Raw genomic sequence first — 22,654 nt, 5'->3', positions numbered from 1 at the left:
GGCGGAGCGAGAACTCGCGCTGCATATTAACGATTGCAAGACGAAGTACGTGGTTGCAACGTTAGCGCCAAAGAACAAAGAACCAACAACATGGAATCGCACTGGTTTAACGAAAACAATAAAGATAGAATACTACAATTTTGAGATACAATAATTATTTATTTTTAAATATAAATGTATTTTCACCGATGACTATAATTTTCTTATAGTTTAATTAAGGTCGATGTTGTCCTCAACCTTTTCTTTATTTATGTTTATTTTAATTGTTGTATTTCTGTATTTTATAATTTTTATAATATTATTACAATTATGGTTGCCGTTGACCGAATGCTAGAAATGAACTTAGATTTTGTATATTGTGCTCTTGTATTTTTACCATATTTGGTTTGGGATTATATGCCGTTACATTTATAATAGGATTTACAGTAAGTTTTTGCTGGAAATTGTTGATTGATTAGTTTTTCCTTTCATTTCTATTTTACGATTGCTAAATCTTGTTATAATATTACCTTTAAAATTATATGTTTTTTCATGGCAGTTCTGTTTAATTTTCTTGTTTATGTTTATAGTTAATAGTAATCCTTTTCCTATTTCTTTAATGGTTGTTGTATTAGTCGCTTTTATGATATAATTATTTTGTTTTCAAGATAATGGTGTTTCTAGATTCTTTAAGTGGTTGCCTGGTTCGTAATAATCTCCATTATAAAATATTACTTCTTTTGTCTTGATGCTAAAGGTTTCATAATTACTGTTTGGAATTTGTTAGTTCGTCAAATGAAAGGCTACACGATTCTATTTCATGATGGGCTTTTTTTGGCAGAGTTTACGCTGCCTATGATTTTTTTCTAGTTCGTCGATTATCAATTATCTTTTAATTGAATTGTTATTTATTTGGTTTGTTTTGTTGTTGTAATTTATAATTAGTTTTTCGTCGTTTTAGTTGGTTATATTGTTTATTATTTTGTTTATACTTTTTTCGAATACTTTGTTAATTAGTGATATGATTTTATTGTTTATTTTTTCGTTTAATATGTTATTTATTATTATTTTTCGTTCATTTGTCAATATTGGTGTTATCATCATCATCAACGGCGCAACAACCGGTATCCGGTCCAGGCCTGCCTTAATAAGGAACTCCAGACATCCCGGTTTTGCGCCGAGGTCCACCAATTCGATATCCCTAAAAGCTGTCTGGCGTCCTGGCCCACGCCATCGCTCCATCTTAGGCAGGGTCTGCCTCGTCTTCTTTTCCTACCATAGATATTGCCCTTATAGACTTTCCGGGTGGGATCATCTTCATCCATACGGATTAAGTGACCCGCCCACCGTAACCTATTGAGCCGGATTTTATCCACAACCGTACGGTCATGGTATCGCTCATAGATTTCGTCATTGTGTAGGCTACGGAATCGTCCATCCTCATGTAGGGGGCCAAAAATTCTTCGGAGGATTCTTCTCTCGAACGCGGCCAAGAGTTCGCAATTTTTCTTGCTAAGAACCCAAGTTTCCGAGGAATACATGAGGACTGGCAAGATCATAGTCTTGTACAGTAAGAGCTTTGACCCTATGGTGAGACGTTTCGAGCGGAACAGTCTTTGTAAGCTGAAGTAGGCTCTGTTGGCTGACAACAACCGTGCGCGGATTTCCTCATCGTAGTTGTTATCGGTTGTGATTTTCGACCCTAGATAGGAGAAATTGTCAACGGTCTCAAAGTTGTATTCCCCTATCCTTATTCTTGTTCGTGCTTGTGTTTGACCAGTGCGGTTTGATGTTGTTGGTTGATTCGTCTTCGGTGCTGACGTTGCCACCATGTATTTTGTCTTGCCTTCATTGATGTGCAGCCCAAGATCTCGCGCCGCCTGCTCGATCTGGATGAAGGCAGTTTGAACGTCTCGGGTGGTTCTTCCCATGATGTCGATATCGTCAGCATAGGCCAGTAGTTGGGTGGACTTGAAGAGGATCGTACCTCTTGCATTCACCTCAGCATCACGGATCACCTTCTCGAGGGCCAGGTTAAAGAGGACGCATGATAGCGCATCCCCTTGTCGTAGACCGTTGTTGATGTCGAATGGTCTTGAGAGTGATCCTGCTGCTTTTATCTGGCCTCGCACATTGGTCAGGGTCAGCCTAGTCAGTCTTATTAATTTCGTCGGGATACCGAATTCTCTCATGGCCGTGTATAGTTTTACCCTGGCTATGCTATCATAGGCGGCTTTAAAGTCGATGAACAGATGGTGCAACTGTTGTCCATATTCCAACAGTTTTTCCATCGCCTGCCGCAGAGAGAAAATCTGATCTGTTGCTGATTTGCCTGGAGTGAAGCCTCTTTGGTATGGGCCAATGATGTTCTGGGCGTATGGGGCTATCCGACCTAGCAAGATAGTGGAGAATATCTTATAGATGGTACTCAGCAACGTGATACCTCTATAATTGCTGCACTGTGTGATATCTCCCTTTTTATGTATGAGACAGATTATGCCTCGCTGCCAATCGTCAGGCATTGATTCGCTGTCCCATACCTTGAGCACAAGTTGATGAACCACTTGGTGTAACTGGTCGCCTCCATATTTAACCAATTCGGCTGTAATTCCATCGGCTCCTGGCGACTTATGATTTTTTAGCCGATGAATTGCACGGACTGTTTCTCCTAAACTTGGTGGTGGCAGTATTTGTCCGTCGTCTTCAGTTGGCGGGACCTCCAACTCGCCGATGTTCTGGTTGTTCAGTAGCTCATCAAAGTACTCAACCCATCGCTCTAATATGCCCATTCTGTCGGAAATCAGATTTCCCTCTTTGTCTCGGCAGGATGAGCATCGAGGTGTATAAGGCTTCATCCTGCTGACTTGTTGGTAAAACTTCCGCGCCTGGTGCGGTTGCTCCCTGTACTTTTCTAGTTCACAGACTTGTTGGTTCTCCCAGGCTTCCTTTTTCCGTCTGTGAAGTCGCTTCTCCGCTCGACGGAGTTCGTGATAAGTCTCTGCGCGTGCCCGCGTTCTTTGAGAATGCAACATTACTCGGTATGCGGCATTCTTCCGTTCCGTTGCTAGCTTACATTCATCGTCAAACCAGCCGTTCCGACTCCTTTTGCGGCTGGGGCCAAGTATATTTGTGGCCGTATCCATGATAACGTTCTTCAGATGGTTGTGAAGATCATTAGTTGATGCTTCATCTCCAGGTCCTCTATTGACTGCGGTTATTGCGGCATCCATTTCCCTCTTATAGGTGTCGCGGAGGGTTGTGTTGTGGATGGCTTCAGTGTTCACTCTCACCTGATTGTCAGAGGGGATTCTAGGTGGTATTGTTATTCGAGCTCGGAGCACCATGCCAACGAGATAGTGATCCGAGTCTATATTGGCCCCCCTATATGTTCTGACATTCATCAAGGCTGAGAGGTGGCGGCGTTCGATCAACACGTGGTCAATTTGGTTGAAAGTGGTCCCGTCTGGAGAGGCCCACGTATGTTTGTGGACCGCTTTCCGCGCAAACCAGGTACTTCCAACAACCATTTCGTGTGACCCTGCTAATTGAATAGTCCGCAGTCCGTTATCATTTGTTTTTTCGTGTAAGCTATGGGAGCCAACGTATCGCCTGAATACGGGCTCCTTCCCTACTTGGCTGTTGAAATCCCCAAGTATGATTTTGATATCATATCTGGGACAGGCTTCGAGGGCTCTTTCTACTGCCTCGTAGAAGGTATCCTTCTCCGACTCTGCAGTCTCCTCTGTAGGGGCGTGAACGTTTATGAGGCTTATATTTCTAAACTTGCCTCGCAAGCGCAGAGTGCATAGCCGTTCGCTTATACTTTCAAAGCCGATAACAGCAGGTTTCATTTTTTGGCTGACTAAGAAACCTACTCCGAGCACATGGTTTACTGGATGGCCGCTATAATATATGGTGTAGTGGCTCTTCTCCAGGAAACCGGTCCCTGTCCATCGCATCTCTTGCAACGCTGTTACATCAGCCCTATATTGGGACAGGGTATCGGCTAGCTGCTTATCAGCTTCATCTCTGTACAGGGAGCGCACGTTCCATGAGAAAATGCGCAAATCGTTGTTCCTTTGTCGTTGCCGGGTCCGTCGTTTTAATATCCGTCCTATCCGAGGCTCCTGTTGTGGCTTCGTAACGGTTGTTTTCCGTGTAGGGTTGTCAGCCCTACCCAACCCCCAACCTGGAGGACCAGTTGGTACAATTTGTCCCGTTTTTAGGCGCGGGAGACTCGCCTTCATCCTTCTCCGTCTGCAGCTTTTCGTTAAGAAAGAGCTCCCAGCGGTCACCACGTGGAGGTGGAGATAGGGTTTGGTAGTAGAGCTGTTGGTGTTGGTTCAGCAGGCATTTCCCAGGTTTTATGCTCCATCGTGGGTACCAATCCACGTTTCGCCCCGGGACCTATACTACCCTTTGACCACCGTGTTATGGTTTTATTTTCTAGTTTATCCGCGAATTTTTATTTGTATTACTTGGTTTATTATTCTTTAGTAATGTTATTTCGTTGTTTTCGTTTTTTGTTACCATTTTTTTACGATACTTTGGTTCCTCTTTATGTCTTTCGCTAGCATAATTTTTGACAAATATTTTACTCTATTTTATTTCCTGAGGTTTCTCTCGTCTTCTATTGTGGTACTCAGTCCATTTATTTTTTCTCGCTCAATAATTTAGAACTCCTGCTTTGTCTTTCAATCCTTGTTGTAGGTCTTGTGGTTTACATTGTGTGGTGCTATGGATTTTTTTTAGATGTGGAAACCTTCAAAAGACTAACCTCAGGGTTCACGATCCCTTAGAGTGTGTAAAACTACCTCCCGCCAAGCTACGACTCAGATTTCCCTATCCAGCAGTTTTCATTGCATATTTAGTTTTCGTTTTGATTGGGAGAAGACCCTGGGCTCCACGCCAGCACTTTGGTTGGCTGAGAAACTGGCTGTATCTTTAGGGATCCTTTATGTTAGCAAGTCGTTTGGCTTTACTTTTTAAGCCATGTCATTATATTATGTTAGTCTGTGATCGCAGTCGATTGGTTATGCTTAATTATAATAATAACAATCGTTGGCACAACAATCCATATTGGATCAGGGACGTGAAGTGTTTTAGAGTACTTCATTCATGACCGTAACGGTACACTACAGTAATACTGTAGGAGGCAATGTGGTCAGCATTGCGCTCGCCCGAGATTATTATCCTGGTTTGATTCCGGTACTCATTCACAGCTAAGTCGGGTGGTATCCGACGTGAAATCACGATGCAAATCCCACTGCCACCAGTGAAATTTGAACCGCGACCTTCCGGACGACAACCTTGTGCTCTAACCACTCAGCTATCCGGACACTTATGCTTAATTGTTGAATGAACCAGGGTGCGTCTACTATGCTTCTAAGTGCTTTATTTTGGAACGTCTGTATGAACTTCAGGTTTAATTATTTGGCAAATCCCTAGAGCTGAATACCGTACGTCCCTATGGGCCTTAGGATCTGCTTATGAATTAGCAGCTTGTTGTCGATTATCTGCTGGGAATTCGTCCCCAATTGTACATCTGTCTGTATCTGGCATTTAGCTCCTCCTTCTTTCTTAGGATGAGTCTTTTCCAGCTGAGCTTAGCATCGAGTGTCATACTTAAATATTTGACCTCACTCGCCTTTGGGACATCTTGCCTGGATTCTTTTAAAGGTTTTGTGTATTAGAATCGAGACGGTGTCTGTCTGTCCGTCTGTCTGTCTGTTTGTCTGTCTGTTTGTCTGTCTGTTTGTCTGTCTGTCTGTCACACCCGACTTATTCGGAAACGGCTACACCGATTGTCATGAAAATTGGTGAAATTATGTAATCTGGTTTTCCCTTTACATGCAGTAAGTGGCGCCATTTTGTGTTTAGTTTAAGGGGGGGGGGGGGGGGGGGTCCCAATACATGTGAATGGAGCGTGCAAATTTTTTTTCACAGAATGTAGCCATGTGGGGTATCAAATGAAAGGTCTTTATTAGTACTTTTCGAAACTGGTTCAATATTTGATATTGGGTGAAACATGGGGGAGCGAGGACTCAAAATGTGACCCACAAAAAGTGTAACAGGTCTCGTTCTCAGAACCTATCCAACCAAAAAATCTGAAAAAAAACACAGTGATGCATCTCTGCGAAATCTAGGCCTCAAAATATATCCAGTTCCAATATCTGCACGAATAAAGTTAATAACAGTATATTTCCACATTTTAGAAATTTACCCGGAAACTCCCCTTATGTTCATTGCAGAAGTACATGCGTATAATGAAGGACATAATGCACAATTTGGTCAAGTTTGAAGAAAATCCAACTATTATTAACAAAGTCATAGTGGATAAAAGTTTACCATTTTTTGTGAATTTCGTGCACTCTTCAACCTGCATGACGTCATCATCACATATCAATTCGTCAATACCACAACGAAATGAGTTCTTATGATTGGGGTCCCAAAGAATTATTTTGTTTTAGTTTTTTAGTCATTTGTCAACCAGTCATGTGTGTATGCAGGTATATAATATATGCGTCCTAATGAACTTCGCGATATAAGAAGTAAGTCGGAAATATGGGGACGATCAATTTATATACGTGCATATATGCGTACAGTTTGTTTGTTTAGGGTGAGCGTAATATCTATGGCTGTAATATGTGCGTATGTCTCGTAGTTTGGAAAAATATGAAGGAATATGTTGGGTTTTTAGCTATATTCGGATAGAAAAATGTGCGTTGAAATTTCTTACATCAGATGAACACAAAACCTTTATACCCGAAGCGCGAGCTTCCGGTATTCCGACTTGTTTTTTGTCTGTGAATTTAATGTATGTTGATTCGTTTTCGTTCAGTTTTATTTTCCATTGCTTATTCCATTCTACGATGTCATCAATAGCTGTTGGTAACTTTCTTTTTGCTTCTTCCGTAATTTTACTCTCGGTAAGGACGGCAATGTCGCCTTCAAATATCGCTATTTTGGCTTCTTCACAGCAAGGAATATAATTGTTATGCAGAAGAAGCAGTGTTATGCCCAAAACTTTGCCCTGCGGTACACCAGGTGCTTTGTTTTTAGTTCGAAGTAGGTTTTTTCGTATTTCACTTTGAATAGGCGCTCTGATACATATAATTTTAAGATATCGAAAAATTCTTCTGGGAGATCCCTATGCAATTTATACAATAGACATTTATGCCACACCACGCTCAGGCGTTTGGCGACATCGAGAAAAATGGCTGAGCAAACCCGCTTTTTTCCAATGCATTTTCTGTCGGTTTCATGATCCTGTGCTTGAGTCTCTTAAAGAGAAGGCTTTCAAATACCTTGGCTGTAGTAGGAATAGCGATATTGGTTGATACGATTTGACTCTACTTGGATTCTTTCCTGGTTTGGAGGCCATTATAACTTCGGCCACTTACAATTGTCGAGGGACGTATTTCAATCTAAAAGCTGCATTAATTATTTGTAATAATTTGACTAAACCCTTTTCTGGCAATTATTTTAGTATTCGCCTTGTTATAAGTGCATAGCCAGGAGCTTTGTTAGGAGGCATATTTGTTTTAATTTCTGTCCTCAGCTCATTAAGTTTTACACGGCGAATTGGGTAATGGTCCACTATACTGACTCGTGTTAAAAATGTAGACGTTTGTGTACCTGGAGGCTGGAAGGTACTTTCTAGATGCTTCGCGAACAGATCTGGATTATCCTGTGCAGACCGAACCCATTGCCTGTAGAGTAGCTTGTGTATTTTGTGCTGTAAGATGAGAAACATATCTGCTGAAGGACCTTTTTTACCATAGTTTGGGAGCTCTACGTTTCTCTGCAGGACAGTCAGTATATTTTTTATTCAGTCTATGATGAGTAGGGGTGCTTTTCCAAACCGCCTGTTATGTATTCATTGTTAGCAGATCGATCTCTTCCTCGAGTTGATAAGGAGTGTTGATTTGGTCATATATGCGAACATTACGAAGAAATCAATGACATCGGGTGTTTTTGTTACGTCAGTCGGCCAGTGTGTAGACTTACCGCTAGAGTGGAAATTGCACTTTTGTACTCTTCCTGCTTGAAATAATGTTCTGCCTGTGGATGTTGTTAACCAAGATCCCTAGAATCCATTTTTTGCGTTAAAGTCACCTCCTAAAATGAAGGAGTTTCCGATGAACTGGAAGAAATATTCTTTTTTAACACTTTAGTAGGACGGACAGTATATTGAGGAGATTTTCTTAACTTTGTTAAATCGTTGTACAGCAATAGCCAGAACCTGCATTTTTTATCTTCAATTTTCTGTTCTTCGATGTGTCTGATATCCGCTGTAACGAAGATTGTAGTTGTTGTGGCTTGTTAACTACGATATGTTGCATGATATGAACAACCGCCATAGATTATGGCGTTCGTAGGCACCGTGAGGTGACTTTCTGAGGTAAAGAATATGTCTATCTTTTCAGAATTATGAAAGACGTGCTGTTGCAGTTCATTTGCATTCCATGTTATGATTTTCAGGACATTTGCCATTTGGTTTTCTTATTATATTTGTGTCTCCTTATACTGCTATAGTTATACCGCTTGAGTTTGTCAAAAATTTGTTTGTTTACAATTTGTTGTTCGTAAAGTCTACCTTACCACCTGCGAGTATTCTATTTACTCGGATCTATGTAACAGCAAGTGTTGGGCTGGATTTCCGTGGCTCAGTTTGTCGTTTTTCGGAAGCAGCCAAAACGGCAGCGTTCCGTTACGTCTTAGCTTCAGTAATTCTTCCGCAACTTCACAGCCTCTGTAATTCGCTGGGTGTGGGTCCGTTGTTTAGACACTTTGAAGATTCATGGTCACCAGCACATTTCACGCAGCTTGGATTTTGATTACAATACCTTTAAGTGTGATTGAAACCCTGGCACTTTTTGCACTGGGGCACTAGGTAACTGACTTCTCAGAGCTTCTATTTTGACTTTCGTATTAAGGATAGCTCTTATGTTGTGAATTTTGTTTGGGTTTTCACTATTGTCGAACATAAGCATGAACAGTGAAGTCCTCGCTTACTGATTATTGATTCTCCCTTTTCATTGAAATTATTTTCGTTTTTCAAAGTATGTTTACAGCGTTTAGGATGTTAAAATCCTTTTCCATTAGGTATTCTACAATTTCGTCTTTTTGGCACGTTGGGTGGATCCCCCTAGCCATAACCTTGACAGGCCTGTTGGTTTTGTCTTCATACGTGTACCATTGGATTTTTTCCGTGTTCAGCATTTTGGAGATGGCTCTGTAGTCATCTGCCTTTACAGTATGTACTTTCCAAACATTGTTGTTTAGAGCAACTATTGAGTACCTCCTTTATCTTGGCTCCCGATTGGAGGCTTTTAACTTTCTGGTGCTTATCGATTCCGCTAATAATAATCGGCAGAAGAAGTTTCAATTTCAATTTCGTTAGATTTTCCGCTTTATCACTTTTCACAGGACTTTGTCTAATGATTTCCGGTGACAAGTCTGTCTTTCTTTTCTTAGACGCTCTTCTTGTTTGCAAGACCTTGCGGCACTTCGCTGGGAGTGAACTAGCCTAAGTTGTTTTCTTGAGGATTTAGTTTTCCTGCTGTAGTTCTTTAATTTGCGAATTAAGCTGTAATGTACGCTTGTCTAACTTGTTGAGCTTTTCGTGCCTTTCCTCATTTTCCATTTCCTGGAGTGTCTTTGCTACCTTACTAGTTGGTTTCATAGTTTTAGTTTTTCCTTCCTTTGTTGTTAGTGATAATTTTTTAGGTAATTGGGTTACTTTTTGATCGATGATGGTGATCTTGTAACCCTCGAACTCCTACTAAAAGGATCGATCAAATGCAAGAAAAGGTCCTCCCTAGAATCCGTAGGACCGACCCCCTGAGAGGGTGGAATTTTCAGTACCACTGGCCTGCCACCTGGAGTATATACTCCATCGTTTTGTTCCATTGCATATGTGTGGGTCTAATTTATACCTCTGCCGGGTTCAGCGGTCTCTGTATTACACTATGGATTGTATTATTATTGTATTGCGTTGCTTTTAGTACTTTTTCTTCTATGTTGAACTCTGATTGAGTGATCTTTAATGTACGTATATGGTCTAATAATGTATTGTGGCTTCGCATCTGCATTTCCATTTCGGGGAAGTGAAATGTATTTCTATGCGTTCTTGTTTTTAAAAACTCCTTTTTGTTAATAACTTTGAACTAATTTTCTGCAATGATTTTGCTTGGTTTATTATTATTTTATTATAGAGTTCCTTTCGTGAATATGTTTGATAAATGTTACAGCATTTTTGCCTAAAGTTTCCTTTGTGTATAGGTGTTTTGAGAATCTATCTATAGACGTGAAGAACAGTTTTTAAGGTTTTGTGTAAAACAAAACTTTATTAAAATCGGTTTACCCATACATGCTAAAGAAGGGTGTAACAGTTTTTTTCATCAAATATAATCATGTGGGATTTCAAATGAAAGCTCTCGGTGAGTTTTTTTCAAAGCAGGTCTTAGTTTTGACATTTGTTGAAAAGGTGGCAGTGTGGGGGGTCGAAAGTGACCATTTCTTTGACGGACCCATTCTCAGAAACTACTCAACCGAAAAATCTGAAAAAAATCAAGAGACTGCCACCATATAGTGCCTAGGCTCCAAAATACCCTCCATACCGATATCTGTTCAAATAAAGTTAATAATAGTATATTGTTTTAATTTTTAGTAATCGGCTGCAAAACCCCCCTTAAGCTTTTTCTAGCATCACGAAATTTTGCAACAACATAGGGTATAACATGGAGCATGATCCTGCCAGTTTCATAGAAATTACACTATTACTAACAAAGTTGTAATAGGTCAAAGTTGTCGCTTCTTTGGAAATTCAAGATTTTGGACGTCAATATCACCTCAATGTGGATATTCTCACATGACATGTGCACATATGACGTGCTACGTACTAATGGCACAAATGCACACTCAAATGTCTTTATAAAAGAAATACACGATACCTTTCATACCTGAAGCGTCCAGCTTCCGGTTTCTGGACTTGGTTTTCCAATATAGAAGATGTTGATGTGTACTATTTCGTTTCTGGGGTTTATGATAGTTCGAACTCGGGACACAATTATTAATGTATTTAGTTATTAGTTTCATGATTCATCTTTCATTTCGTTGTAATTTCCAAAATTCTTCTATGATTCGTTTTTTTGATATATTTTTTATCTTCTCGAAACACTACTCTGTATTCAATAATTCTATGGTATGATGCGGGCATTCGATGAGTTTTAGGTTACTATTATTTGAGTAGACTTTTTATTATTTGCTGCATAGTATTCCATTTATGATCATCTAGTTCGCAATATATTCCTATGAATGCTGATTCGATTTTCACAGTAGAGGTGAAGTTCATCTAAATATATTTTTCTCCTTTTGTTGATCATTTTAAATTCCTATTGTTTTTTCTTCACTACCATAATCCGAGTTTCGTAAAAGTTGACTGCTCCTTCTTTGATTGGAATGTCGTTCTCATCTTCACCGTGTGAGTGCATTGTTGCATCCTTAAAAATATTGTCGTACAGGTTCGACTTAGAAAATCGGCTACTTGTTGTTTTTCCTTGAAGATATTCGTTTTATCTTCCATCTTTGTAGTTTTGCATTGAGTTTTTTTAAATTATTAAGCCAGATTAGTCGTCATTGATCCGAATGAATATTGAATTTAATTCTGTAAAGATAAGGTCGAACGTATTTTGGGGACCATACAATAGAAAGGAGTTCCTTCCATATGTTAAATAATTTCTTTCGTGTTTAGAGTTTTGCTGGCAAAGCAAACTGGATGTCCTTGCTGGGATGGGGCGGCTCCCATTGTTTTCTCTGAATCGTCTGTGAATAGGGTGAATGGTTGTTTAAAATCTGGATAACGAAAATTGAATAGTTGATGATTAATTCGTTTAATTTTTCAACTGCTGCAACATATTTCGTGCCTTCAGTATTCATTTTCTTTAAAGAATTGGTTAAAGGAGCTTCCATCTTAGCGTAATTATTGATAAACTTCCGGTTACATCCTGTTATTGCTAGGAACGATTTATTTTTTTTTTTTTGTGTCTGGCATTTTTAAAGTTTTAACTACTTCGATTTTATTTGTTTTCGTTTTACGCCTTCTTCTGACAGTACATGTCCTAAATATTCTGTTTTTTTAGCAAATAATTTGTACTTGTCTGCCCGCAGTAGCAGTGGAGTCTATTAAATATTTCTTTTATGTTTACTTCCATTATCCAGGTAAACTGCACAATTTTTGGAAGAATTAGAATTTACAATTTTATTCATCATCCTTTGGAATGTCGGTGGGGCATTTTTTATACCAAAGGGTATGCAATTAAACTCGTAATTACCCTATGGTACGGAGGATGCTGTTTTGTGACGATCTAACTCCTTGATTTCAATTTAGTGAAATCCTTTGGCTAGGTCTAAAGTGGTGAAATACTGGGTTCTTCCTAATTTATGAATTATATTTTTCCACAGTCTACAACAATTCTCCATTTGGATTTACCTGAATTATCCAACTTTTTAGGTACTACCCAGATTGGTGCATTATACCAAGATGTTGATAGTTTAGTGAGGCCTTCCTTAAGCATGCCTTTTATTTGTTTTTCTACTTCTGTTTCATGAATTTGTGGTACTCCGTATATTTTTTAGTATAATGGTTTATTGCTTTTCGCAATAATCTCATGTTTTGCTTGTGCTGCTCTTCGTTTCGATTTAAGATCCATTTCAAAGAATTTAGTTCTTCGTGGTTGAGGTCTTCAAAAAGTTGCTATACGTTTAAGGTTGAATCTATTTCAGATTGGTAATTTAACACGAAGGGTGTAGCATAATTGAAGAATAAATTTTCATTATTATTTTCAAAACTACCTTCTTCCATATTGAGTTGTGCACGTGTTTTAATTCATTTTGACCTATTATGGTTTTGAAATTTTTGCCATGGAAATTCATTATGTTCCAATATATTTTATGGTTAAACTCTTTCGGAATGCTGGTTTTAATTCTGTGTGTCACATAGTATGTTCCCCCAAGTTCAGTTACCAACAACAAAACCTTAAAAATTAGATTAGATGAACCAAATCTAATTTTTAAGGGTTTGTTTGTAAAACAAACCCTTATTAAAATCGGTTCAATGTCTGTCTGTCCGTGTGTCCGTCTTTTTTTTTAAGGAGGTGGAAATCTTTAAAAGACTCTGGCCTGGGCACGCCGGAGTGTGGGATTTTTACACACTAAAACCACCCTCGACCCCGTGGAACCACCTTTAGGTATTACATCACAGGGCGGAGTTAGCTTACTTTAGCTAGGTCTCCTTCCGTCTTCCCGCGGGGTTCGTAACCGCGCCTTCCTCACTTCTTCTGCTTTTCGCAGTTTCTCCTGGGTTACTGCGATCATGGAATTGATCGCATTCCAGTCTTCCTGGCAGGCTATCATTCTCCGAACAAAATTTCCGGTGATAGCACTTCACCTACAGTTTCCTCTAGGTTCCTTGTTTCTTCCACGAACCTAGGACATTGGAAGAATACGTGCGCTGGGTCTTCTGGGACTTCGTCGCAGTTTGGACAATTAGGTGAGGTGCCCAATTTAAACCTGTACAAGTATTGATGGTATCCTCCATGACCGGTGAGAAACTGGATGAGATTATAATTGTTCTCCCCATGCTTTCTCTCCAGCCACTCCCTGATGGAAGGGATCAACCTATAAGTCCAACGATCCTTTTCTGACTGGTCCCATCGCTGTTGTCATCTGCTTATGGATCTCTCCGTTTCGGCTTTTTTCACCTGAGATAAGGGAGAGATGGACCTTGTGTTATAAACGTTCATCATTTCGGTTGCCAGGATGTCAATCGGCACCATTCCCGAAATGACGAACGCTGCATCATCTGAGACGGTCCTGAAGGCAGAACACACCCTTAAGGCTGTTCTTCTGTAAACCGAACTCAGTTTATATGCATTGCCTAAAACCTGCAGCGCGTTTCTCCAAACTGGGACTGCATACAGCATGATAGAACTCACCACCATGGCTATGAGCAGCCTGCAAGTATGCCGCGGTCCTCTTACGTCCGGCATCATCCTTGCCAGAGCCATACTCGTGGTGGTTGCTTTTTGGCAAGTATGCTCTATGTCTGGTTAAAATTGAGTTTTCCGTCTATCATCACCCCCAAGTATTTGATGGCCGGCTTGGAAGTGATGATACGATTCCCGATTCTAATGAAGACGTAATTTCTTTTGCGGCGCTTAGTGATGAGGACCGCTTTTCACTTTTGTCTTTTTCTCAGCGAATGGCAGTTCAGCACGCTCTACCCAAGCCTTAACAACACTGATTGCTTCGCTTGAGTACAACTCAGCATACTCGAGATGCTTTGCGAACACAACCAGTGCTATATCATCGGCGTAACCCACCACCGTGGCCTCCTCCGGAACACGAAGGTTAAGTACATCATTATACATGATGCTCCACAGTAGTGGGCCCAGCACAGAGCCCTGTGGGACACCCGCGGAGACAACGTACTCCTTGGGTCCATCATCGGTATTATACCAGAGTGTTCGCTCATGCAAATAGCTATCTATAATAGCGGCGGTATAAGGTACCAATTGGCCGAGTTGAATGCATTCCTCACATTCAGGGTCACCACCATACAATATTTGCTGGTACAACCCCCTCCATGAATTGCATTTTCGGCCGAGCCAGTAACCATTTTGATGGCATCAATGGTTGATCTGGCTTTACGGAACCCATACTGCCTGTCTGAAAGACCCCCTTGGCTCTCGACGACTGGGAATAGTCTATTATAAATAGCCCGCTCCAACATTTTCCCCATGGTGTCTAGAAAGCATATGGGTCTATAGGAGGACACTTCTCCTGGAGGTTTGGAAGCCTTAGGTAACAGTACCAGTTTCTGCCGCTTCCTTGGTACAGGAAAGCTTCGAGCAGCTCCGCGAACATATCCGGTCTACATTTGAAGGCAAGTTTGAGGGACTGATTCGGTATGCCGTCCGGTGACTGGTGACTGGTTCAATCGGCGTCACATTTAGGGGGCGCTGGGTGGTGTCAGTACCCCCCTCCTTCAGGGTAAATAACCCCTGGATGATTTTCAATAAGAGCATAGTACACGTGATCTGCGGAGATGATCGGTCTCTGAATCGTCCTGTCACGATTTTATAGGCGCTACCCCACGGATTAATGTCCACTTCCAAACAGAGCTCCTTAAAACATTTCCTCTTACATTTCCGCTGGATTCTTATTGGCTTCTGAGCCGTTCGTCTGGCTCTATGGCAAATCGATCGGAAGCTGGCAAGTTCACTATTCCACCAATAATTGGGTCTTCTAGTGGGGAATGAGCATCTCCTAGGCATCGACGCATCACATGCTTTAGAGATGCTTTGTGTGACATGGAGAGCTCTATCTGTGAAGGTGCCTGCTTTGCTAGGCAAGCCTAGCCACACCTCCATGAATGTTTGCTCATCCATAACTTTTGCAGATCATCCTGGTGTTCTTTTGGATTTCGGCTTCCGGGGTGCGAGTCTCCTGCCTTGTGGCTCCGTCCTTAGTTCAAAGGTCATTGCCTGGTGGTCGCTGTACATGAAGTCCGCAGGGCTGACAAAAGTCAGATCTACAAATGAACCAGTTCCGCCTTTGCGATAAGTGTTTACATCGCCTTTGTTGGCCGGAACTATATCCAACTGGGCAAATGCATCTATTAAGCACCACCCCTTGCGTTAGTCTCTTTGCTGCCCCACTCGATCGCCCGCGCATTAAAGTCACCGGCTATCAGCTTTCGACCACGTCCCCTTGCGTCGTGAATAAGACCGTCTAACAGTTTTTTAAACTTAGGAAGTCTGAGCCTCGGTGGAGCGTAGCAGCTGTATACGAATATACCGCTTATTTTTGCCCACACAAAGCCACTAGCTGCCTGACACATGCTATATTGTATGGCTTAACGACCGCACGCCCATATCGTCACTCCACCAGTCGAATCTGTGGCCCACACACCACCGTAGAAATTTCTGTACGGTTCACTAATGATAGCAACCTCCATCGCGGATTCGTAAGTGGTCTGCGCAAGCAAATCTTGTGCTACCCTGCAATGATTAAGGTCTATTTGTGTTAACCTTCCTAAATTCCGAGTATTTACCACTTCCGGCAATATGTCGGTTATCCCTTCCCTCCTTTCCTTCGCATAAAATGCATTTGGGGTCTCTATTCCACTCCTTGGCAATATGTCCTTTCTCCCCACACCTCCGACCTCCCGCTCCCCGCTTGGGTAACAGCGATCACCTTCTTTGCTTTCTGATTGCGCTCTATTTTCGAGATACCTATGGTTAAGGGAAAGAGATACCTATGGTAGAAGCATTTCTTTTTATGGACTTTCATTTGGGCATCGTCATTTCAATACTAAATTTCTCAGTTGATGAACCATTTGCCTGGCGTCCACTATAAAATATAGACAGATGAGACAAATGTCTGATGAACTTATAGAAGCACTAGTGCAAGGTCATGAGTGTCCGCAAACTGACTGAATCGTTCCCATCCCCATTGTGTGCTCCACATCTTTCCCGCGTTAAGATCGCCCGCAATAACGATGTAGTCATCTGGAGGAACTTTACAGATCTTTGTGTCGAGAAGTTGTCAGAAGGCATCTTTCTCGCCATTAAGTCGACCTGTTGTGGTGCCTATGCGGTGAACAAGTGAATCGTACGATTAGCTGATACAATGCTGAGCTTCATCAACCGGTCATCAAATCGCTCGACTTCTTCAATGTCACCACACAAACCCTCTGAAATCCAATTTCTCAAGAGGTTCTGCAGCTTCGCCTGTGGTGAACGCTCTAACACATCTCCGAGGCTTTGGATGTCTCAACACGCTCTTTTTTAAGGTGTTGTTTGTAAAACCAAGCCTTGTTAAAATTGGTTCAATGTTTGTCTGCCTATTTGTCTGTCGCACGCGTTTTTCTCAGAAATGGCTACACCGGATGAGACGAAATTTGGTGAGAAGGTGGGAGCTCTGAACGCCCACACACGCAGCAACTTACATCTTTCTGTCTAATTTAAGGAGCGGATTGTCATACATGCAAATGGAGGATGTCAAAGTTTTTTTCAAAGGATATAATCATGTTGGGAACTAAATGAAAGGCTTCAATTAGCATTTATCGAAGCTAGCTTTGGCATTTGTTGGGAGGGTGGAGAGTCCGGGGGTTCGAAAGTGATGATTTCTTTAACGGAGCTATTCTTAGAAACTACCCAATCGAAAAGGCTTTAAAAAAACGTGCAACAGCCTTTATACGGGGTCCAGGCCTACATTAAATTTCTAAAAGATAGTACTATGCTTTCCTAGAGATATCCTATTGTAATTCTTTTTTCAGATTTTTTGGTTGGATATACCCTGAACGCGAGATTGAGCATACATTTAGAGCGCTCACTTCGCTATATTTCACACCGTTTCGAGAAGTACTAATTAAGTTTTTCATGGGGTCATACTCTCTGAAAAACAAATTTTGTACCATTCTTTCGCATGTATGGGGAGGCTCCCTTAAAATCCACTAAATTTTTGAATAATATGTTCAGCCGTATCCGAGTAAAACGAGTGTGTTAGTTAGAAGGACAGACGGACAGATATGAAGTCGATTTTAATAAAGCTTTGTTCCATACAAAACTTTTAAAATAGCTGCCTTGCAGCAGCCTATCATTTCAGCAAATCATGTTGCGAGAAAAATGCGTTTAAAGTTCTGATACATACTATATTTTTGACATGAAGGTAGCGGTATCGGAAAATTGCTTCTTTTCTTCAAATTGTACTAATTGGATTGGATTGTTGTGCCAACGATTATTATTATTATTCTTTTGCTGTCATATTGCCTCCCAGTGACTCCACGTAATATTTGGAAATGCTGTATCAATTCGTTGGAAAAATTAGACGTGTATACCTGCTCGTTGTTGGGCTGTAACCCTACAAATTTCGCCTTGGATGCGTAATGGCTGATCATACACCTTTCTGCTGCACTTACGCTGAGATCTCCCTTCTGAAGCTATGCGAATGCCTAGTAGCACGACAGGCGATGCTTCCATCCAGCGGCTGTTGCTGTTCTGAGCTGACAGTACTCGACCATTCCATTAGGTGCAGGATGATATGCTGTAGTTCTGATGCGTATTGCACCAGTCAGGTTACTGAGTTCTTGAAACAACCTCTATTCAAACTGTCTTCCATGATCCGTGGTGATCCGGAGTGGTATGCCGAACCTGGAGACTCATGTGTCAAGGAACACTCTGGCAACTGTGATGGCTTCTTGATCGGGGATTGGTGCTTTTTCCGACCAACGTCAGAAACGGTTTACAAGGTCTGGCAGTAGCGTTCCCCCCACAATAAGACATATGGATAAGATCCAGATGAACGTGCTCGAATATAGCTGATGGTGGAGAAAAGGTCCCGACTGGTGCGGCCACAGGACGAGTCACTTTTGATCGCTGACGATTGTTGCAATCACGCGTCCAATTCTTGCAATCGGTTTTGATAGATGATCAAACATACGTCTGTGTTACTAGATTTACCATGACACTTATTCCTAGGTGGGGTAAGTAGTGTGAGTTGTTGAAAAAATTTTTTTCGGGATGGTTAAGTGATATAAGACCGGGTGGAATTGCTTTAGTCGAAGCTCTGTCTTTTCTTGTTGTAGCATTTTGCATTCTTTGTCCGCGGACTGACAGAGTTCTTTCGTGGATAATGTGTTGACATGAAGATGAAGTTACTAATATGCCATCGAGGTAGGCAACCTGTCAAAGCCTCGTCGATGAATTGTTGCAGCCTTTACGCTGCATTCGGTAGACTGAATGTCAGATACGGAAACTTGTAAAGGGCCGAACGGTGATGGAAGATTTTGGTATGTCTCCTTCACGTACCGGGATCTTCTTAAATGCGCTTACCAGGTCTATTGCTGAAAAGACAGTTTTGCCATAGAGCATTTTTACGAAATCTTAGGTACTTGTAGGCGGAAATCCGCACGTTGAGTGCGTGATAATCTCCGCGCTGTCATTGCTTGTTATTCTTTTTAGGCACCGCATGTAAGGGTGCAGTCCTCGGATTATTTGACAGGCTAGAATGGCCAATTATAGCTGGATCATGGTATTAAATTTCTTTTTCACGATATTCACCTTGTCCGCAGCTAATCGTCGGGGTTTTAAAACAAATGCTAGTCCAGGCATTGTGACTATATGATGCTTAGTTTGGTGAAACGCTATTTTTCTAGTTCCGTCCGAAGTTTGCAGTGGCGAACGTGTTATTTCCGGAAACCCATATAGGATATCTTGATAAGGCGCTCCTTTGTTACTTGTCGTGATGGTAGAGATTGTGTATTCTGCTATTTCTCTTTGGCATATATGGTGAGTTGTTGAATTGCAAAGGCAACCGTACTGAAGATCTGGAAAGAGTCCGTAATGTGCTAAAAAATCTGCTCCAAGTATGGGTTTAGAAATTTCCGCTATAACAAGTCTCTACAGGAAATCCCGTAGAAGCCCGAAGTTGAGTGTGAGGTAAGGGATTCCGTATTGGTGTCCCAATACGGAATTCGTAACGGAAGCTCGATCCGTACCTTTCTACATGGTGTTTGGAATATTGAGCGCGAATACACGCATTTATCGACCTCTGTGTCTATGAGGAACCGTGTTCTCGTGTTTATGGAGATGATGAAACGGGACCGTCGACATGGCTCCCGAAGTCCAGTTGCACGGTTTCACGCATTTGGTGGCTTCGGCATTAAATCTCCAATGATACCAGCATATACCTTCCGGACGAAACTTTTCGGATCTGGGCTGTGCATGGAACTGAGAATGAGAGCGTCGACGTTTACGTCCGAAAGAATTCTCGGGTTGGGATTCCTGTTTGAGAGTGTGTAGCTTCGTTCGCAGCTCCGCAAGCAGACTTAATAATTGCTGGACAATCTCCTGAAGGCGAGGATGTTTTTTTTCACGATACTTGGCGGAAGTGTGGCATAAACTTTATCAACTAGGTCGGCTGCAGTTTGCAGTGGCTGACCATCCATCGTCACCAAAATTAGTTGAAGAGCAGATGGCAGGCGTCTTAACCATAGACTTCTCATTCACAGCTCCGGAATTATAGTAGCGCCGAGGTATTGTAGGCGACGCAAAAACTGGAAGGGGTTCCTCGTCACCAATATATGTGCCTTCCATGAGCTGTCTCATTTTCTTTTTTAAATCCGGTGTCACCACTTTGGAAATTGCCAGGTTAGATTGATAACAGAAGTTGAATAAAAGCAGTGCTTATGTACCATGTTTAATCATCATCAGCAACCGGTATCTGGTCTTGGTCTGGAACTCCAGACATCCCGGGTTTGCGCCGAGGTCCACCATTTCGATATCGCTGAAAGCTGGCTGGCATCCTGCCTCGTATTTTTTTTCTACCATAGTATATACTTTGTATACTTTTCGGGGTGGATTATCCTCATCCATGCGGGTTAGGTAACCCGGAGGATTCTTCTCTCTTTTCGACCCTAGATGCGAGAAATTTTCAACGGTCTCATGGTAGTAATCTCCTATCTTTATTGGTTTTGTTTGACCAATGCAATTCGATGTTGTTGGTTCTTTGTTCTTTGGCTCTGAGGTTGCCATCATGTACTTCTTCTTGCCTTCATTAATGCGCAGCCCGAGATCTTGCGCCGCCTGCTCGATCTGGATGAAATTGTATATCTCGGCTTATTTTCCCATAATGTCAATATCGTCAGCATAGGTCAGTAGTAGGGTGCACTTGAAGACGATGGTGCGTCTTGCATTAACATTTGCATTGCGAATCACTTTCTCCAGGGCCAGGATAAAGAGAACGCATGATAAGGCATTCCCTTGTTGATGAACGTTGTTAATGTTAAATAGTCTCGAGGATGATTCTGCTGATTTTATATGAACTCACACATTGGTCAGGGCCAGCCGAGCCAGTCTTCTCAAATTTGTCGGGATAACGAATTCTTTTATGGCCGTGTACAGTTTCACCTTTTCTATGTTGCCATAGGCTTCCTTAAAGTCGATGAAGAGATTGTGCAACGGATGGCCACATTCCAGCAGTTTTTCCTTTGCTTGCCGCAGAGAGAAAATCTGATCTTTTGCTGATTTGCCTAGAATGAAGCCTCTTTGGTATGGGCCAATTATGTTCTCAGTGTATGGAGCTACCCGACCTAACAAGATAGCGGAGGATATGTTATGGATGTTACTCAGAAATATGTTACCTCTATAATTGCTGCACTGAGTGATTTTTCCCTTTTTATATATGAGACAGATAATGCTTCGTTGCCAGTCGTCAGGCATTGATTCGCTATCCTATATCTTGGACATCAGTTGATAAACCACTTGGTGTAATTTGTCGCTTTCATATTTTAACAATTCAGTTGTAATTCCATCGGCTCCTAGCGACTTATGGTTTCTGGTGGTATCACTATTGGATGTAAAACTTTTTTCACCGAGCATAGTCGTATTGAATGTCAAATGAAAGGTCTCGATTAACACAGCAGCCTGACCTCGTTTGCAACCATTCCTCTGCGGAGGGGCAGTTTATATCTGCATGTCACAGTGACTAATCATTTCATCTTCGAGAGACGAAATTTCAATGAATATTATACTGTTGAGAGCCGTGGTGAAGTGGTGAAGTGCTTCTCCTACCTCTTCAGTGGCCTATCATCCTGAATGGAGAAATAAACGTTGATGTCCATAACCGAAACTGTTTTGTTTGTTAATGCGTGCATACATGATGGTCAATATCCCTTAAATGGAGAATAACATGTCCACCATATCGATGGGGTTGTCCACAGAGTGTGGTACTATCACTGCTTATGTGGAGTACATACCATGGATGAACTCATAGACGAGCTAACGAATACTGGAATACAGGTCCAAGGTAGGGCTGACGACATTATTTTAATCTGTAGAGGCAAATATGGCGATACCCTATGTGATAGAATCCAAACTGGACTAAGGGTTACTCAATCGAACCGAAATCACCTAAGTATCACGGAGGCGTAAGGTTGATCACCTGAGGGCCATAAGGTCACGTGGCATAGAGGTGAAACAAGAAACACAAGTCAAATATTTGGGGATTATACTAGATCAAAAATTACTCTGGAAGACGCATATCGGAGGCACTTATCGGAACACTCCGGAGGCTATGATGACTTGCAGGCCGAAATCACTCGAAGATACTACTTTGAATATACACTGCAATAGTAAGGCCAATGCGTGTCTATTTGGCCGGCAATCTGGGCAGAAAGAACTGAATTCAGCACAACAGCCAAGGAGTTACATAAATTCCAAAGACTGGCTTGCGTGTGTATCAGCGGGGCAACGAAAACATCCCCAAGGGAATCCCTTATCAACGGACACTGCCTACAGGTTCCCCTCTAGAGTGGGTCGAAACCCCCATACACGTTAATAGGTATAATATAACCAATAAAAGGGGCACAAAAGTAAGACGCAGTGCAACTTTGCTTAAGAAAATGATAAAACAATTTGGGATACCGGAAGCTGGGCGCTTCGGCTATAAAGGTTTTGTGTTCATCTTATGTGAGAAGCTCTCCATGCGTATGCTTCCATCATATATTGCCGAACTCCAAGATAGACATATTTGTGCATATATATCAAAGACAAATATCACATCCTAAATTAACAAAGAATGCCCAAAAGCATAAATATAAGTAAAT

At 41.6% G+C, this 22,654-nt stretch overlaps 1 protein-coding gene across 1 annotated transcript in view; it reads right to left on the bottom strand.

Moving 5' to 3' along the window:
* Window positions 1–210: 210 nt before the first annotated feature.
* Window positions 211–22,654, bottom strand: part of LOC119653952 (serum response factor homolog A-like) — a 48,957-nt gene continuing 26,513 nt past the window's right edge. The window contains exons 2-3 of the mRNA XM_038059112.1: window positions 377–436; window positions 211–330 (exon numbers count right to left, since the gene is read on the bottom strand). Coding sequence (XP_037915040.1) covers window positions 211–330; window positions 377–436 — 180 coding nt within the window. The remainder of the gene's footprint in view (window positions 331–376; window positions 437–22,654) is intronic.

The sequence above is a fragment of the Hermetia illucens genome, chromosome 4 (assembly GCF_905115235.1).
Source record: "Hermetia illucens chromosome 4, iHerIll2.2.curated.20191125, whole genome shotgun sequence".
Classification (NCBI taxonomy): Eukaryota; Metazoa; Arthropoda; class Insecta; order Diptera; family Stratiomyidae; genus Hermetia; species Hermetia illucens.
This window is presented reverse-complemented; position numbering and strand designations above follow the sequence as displayed.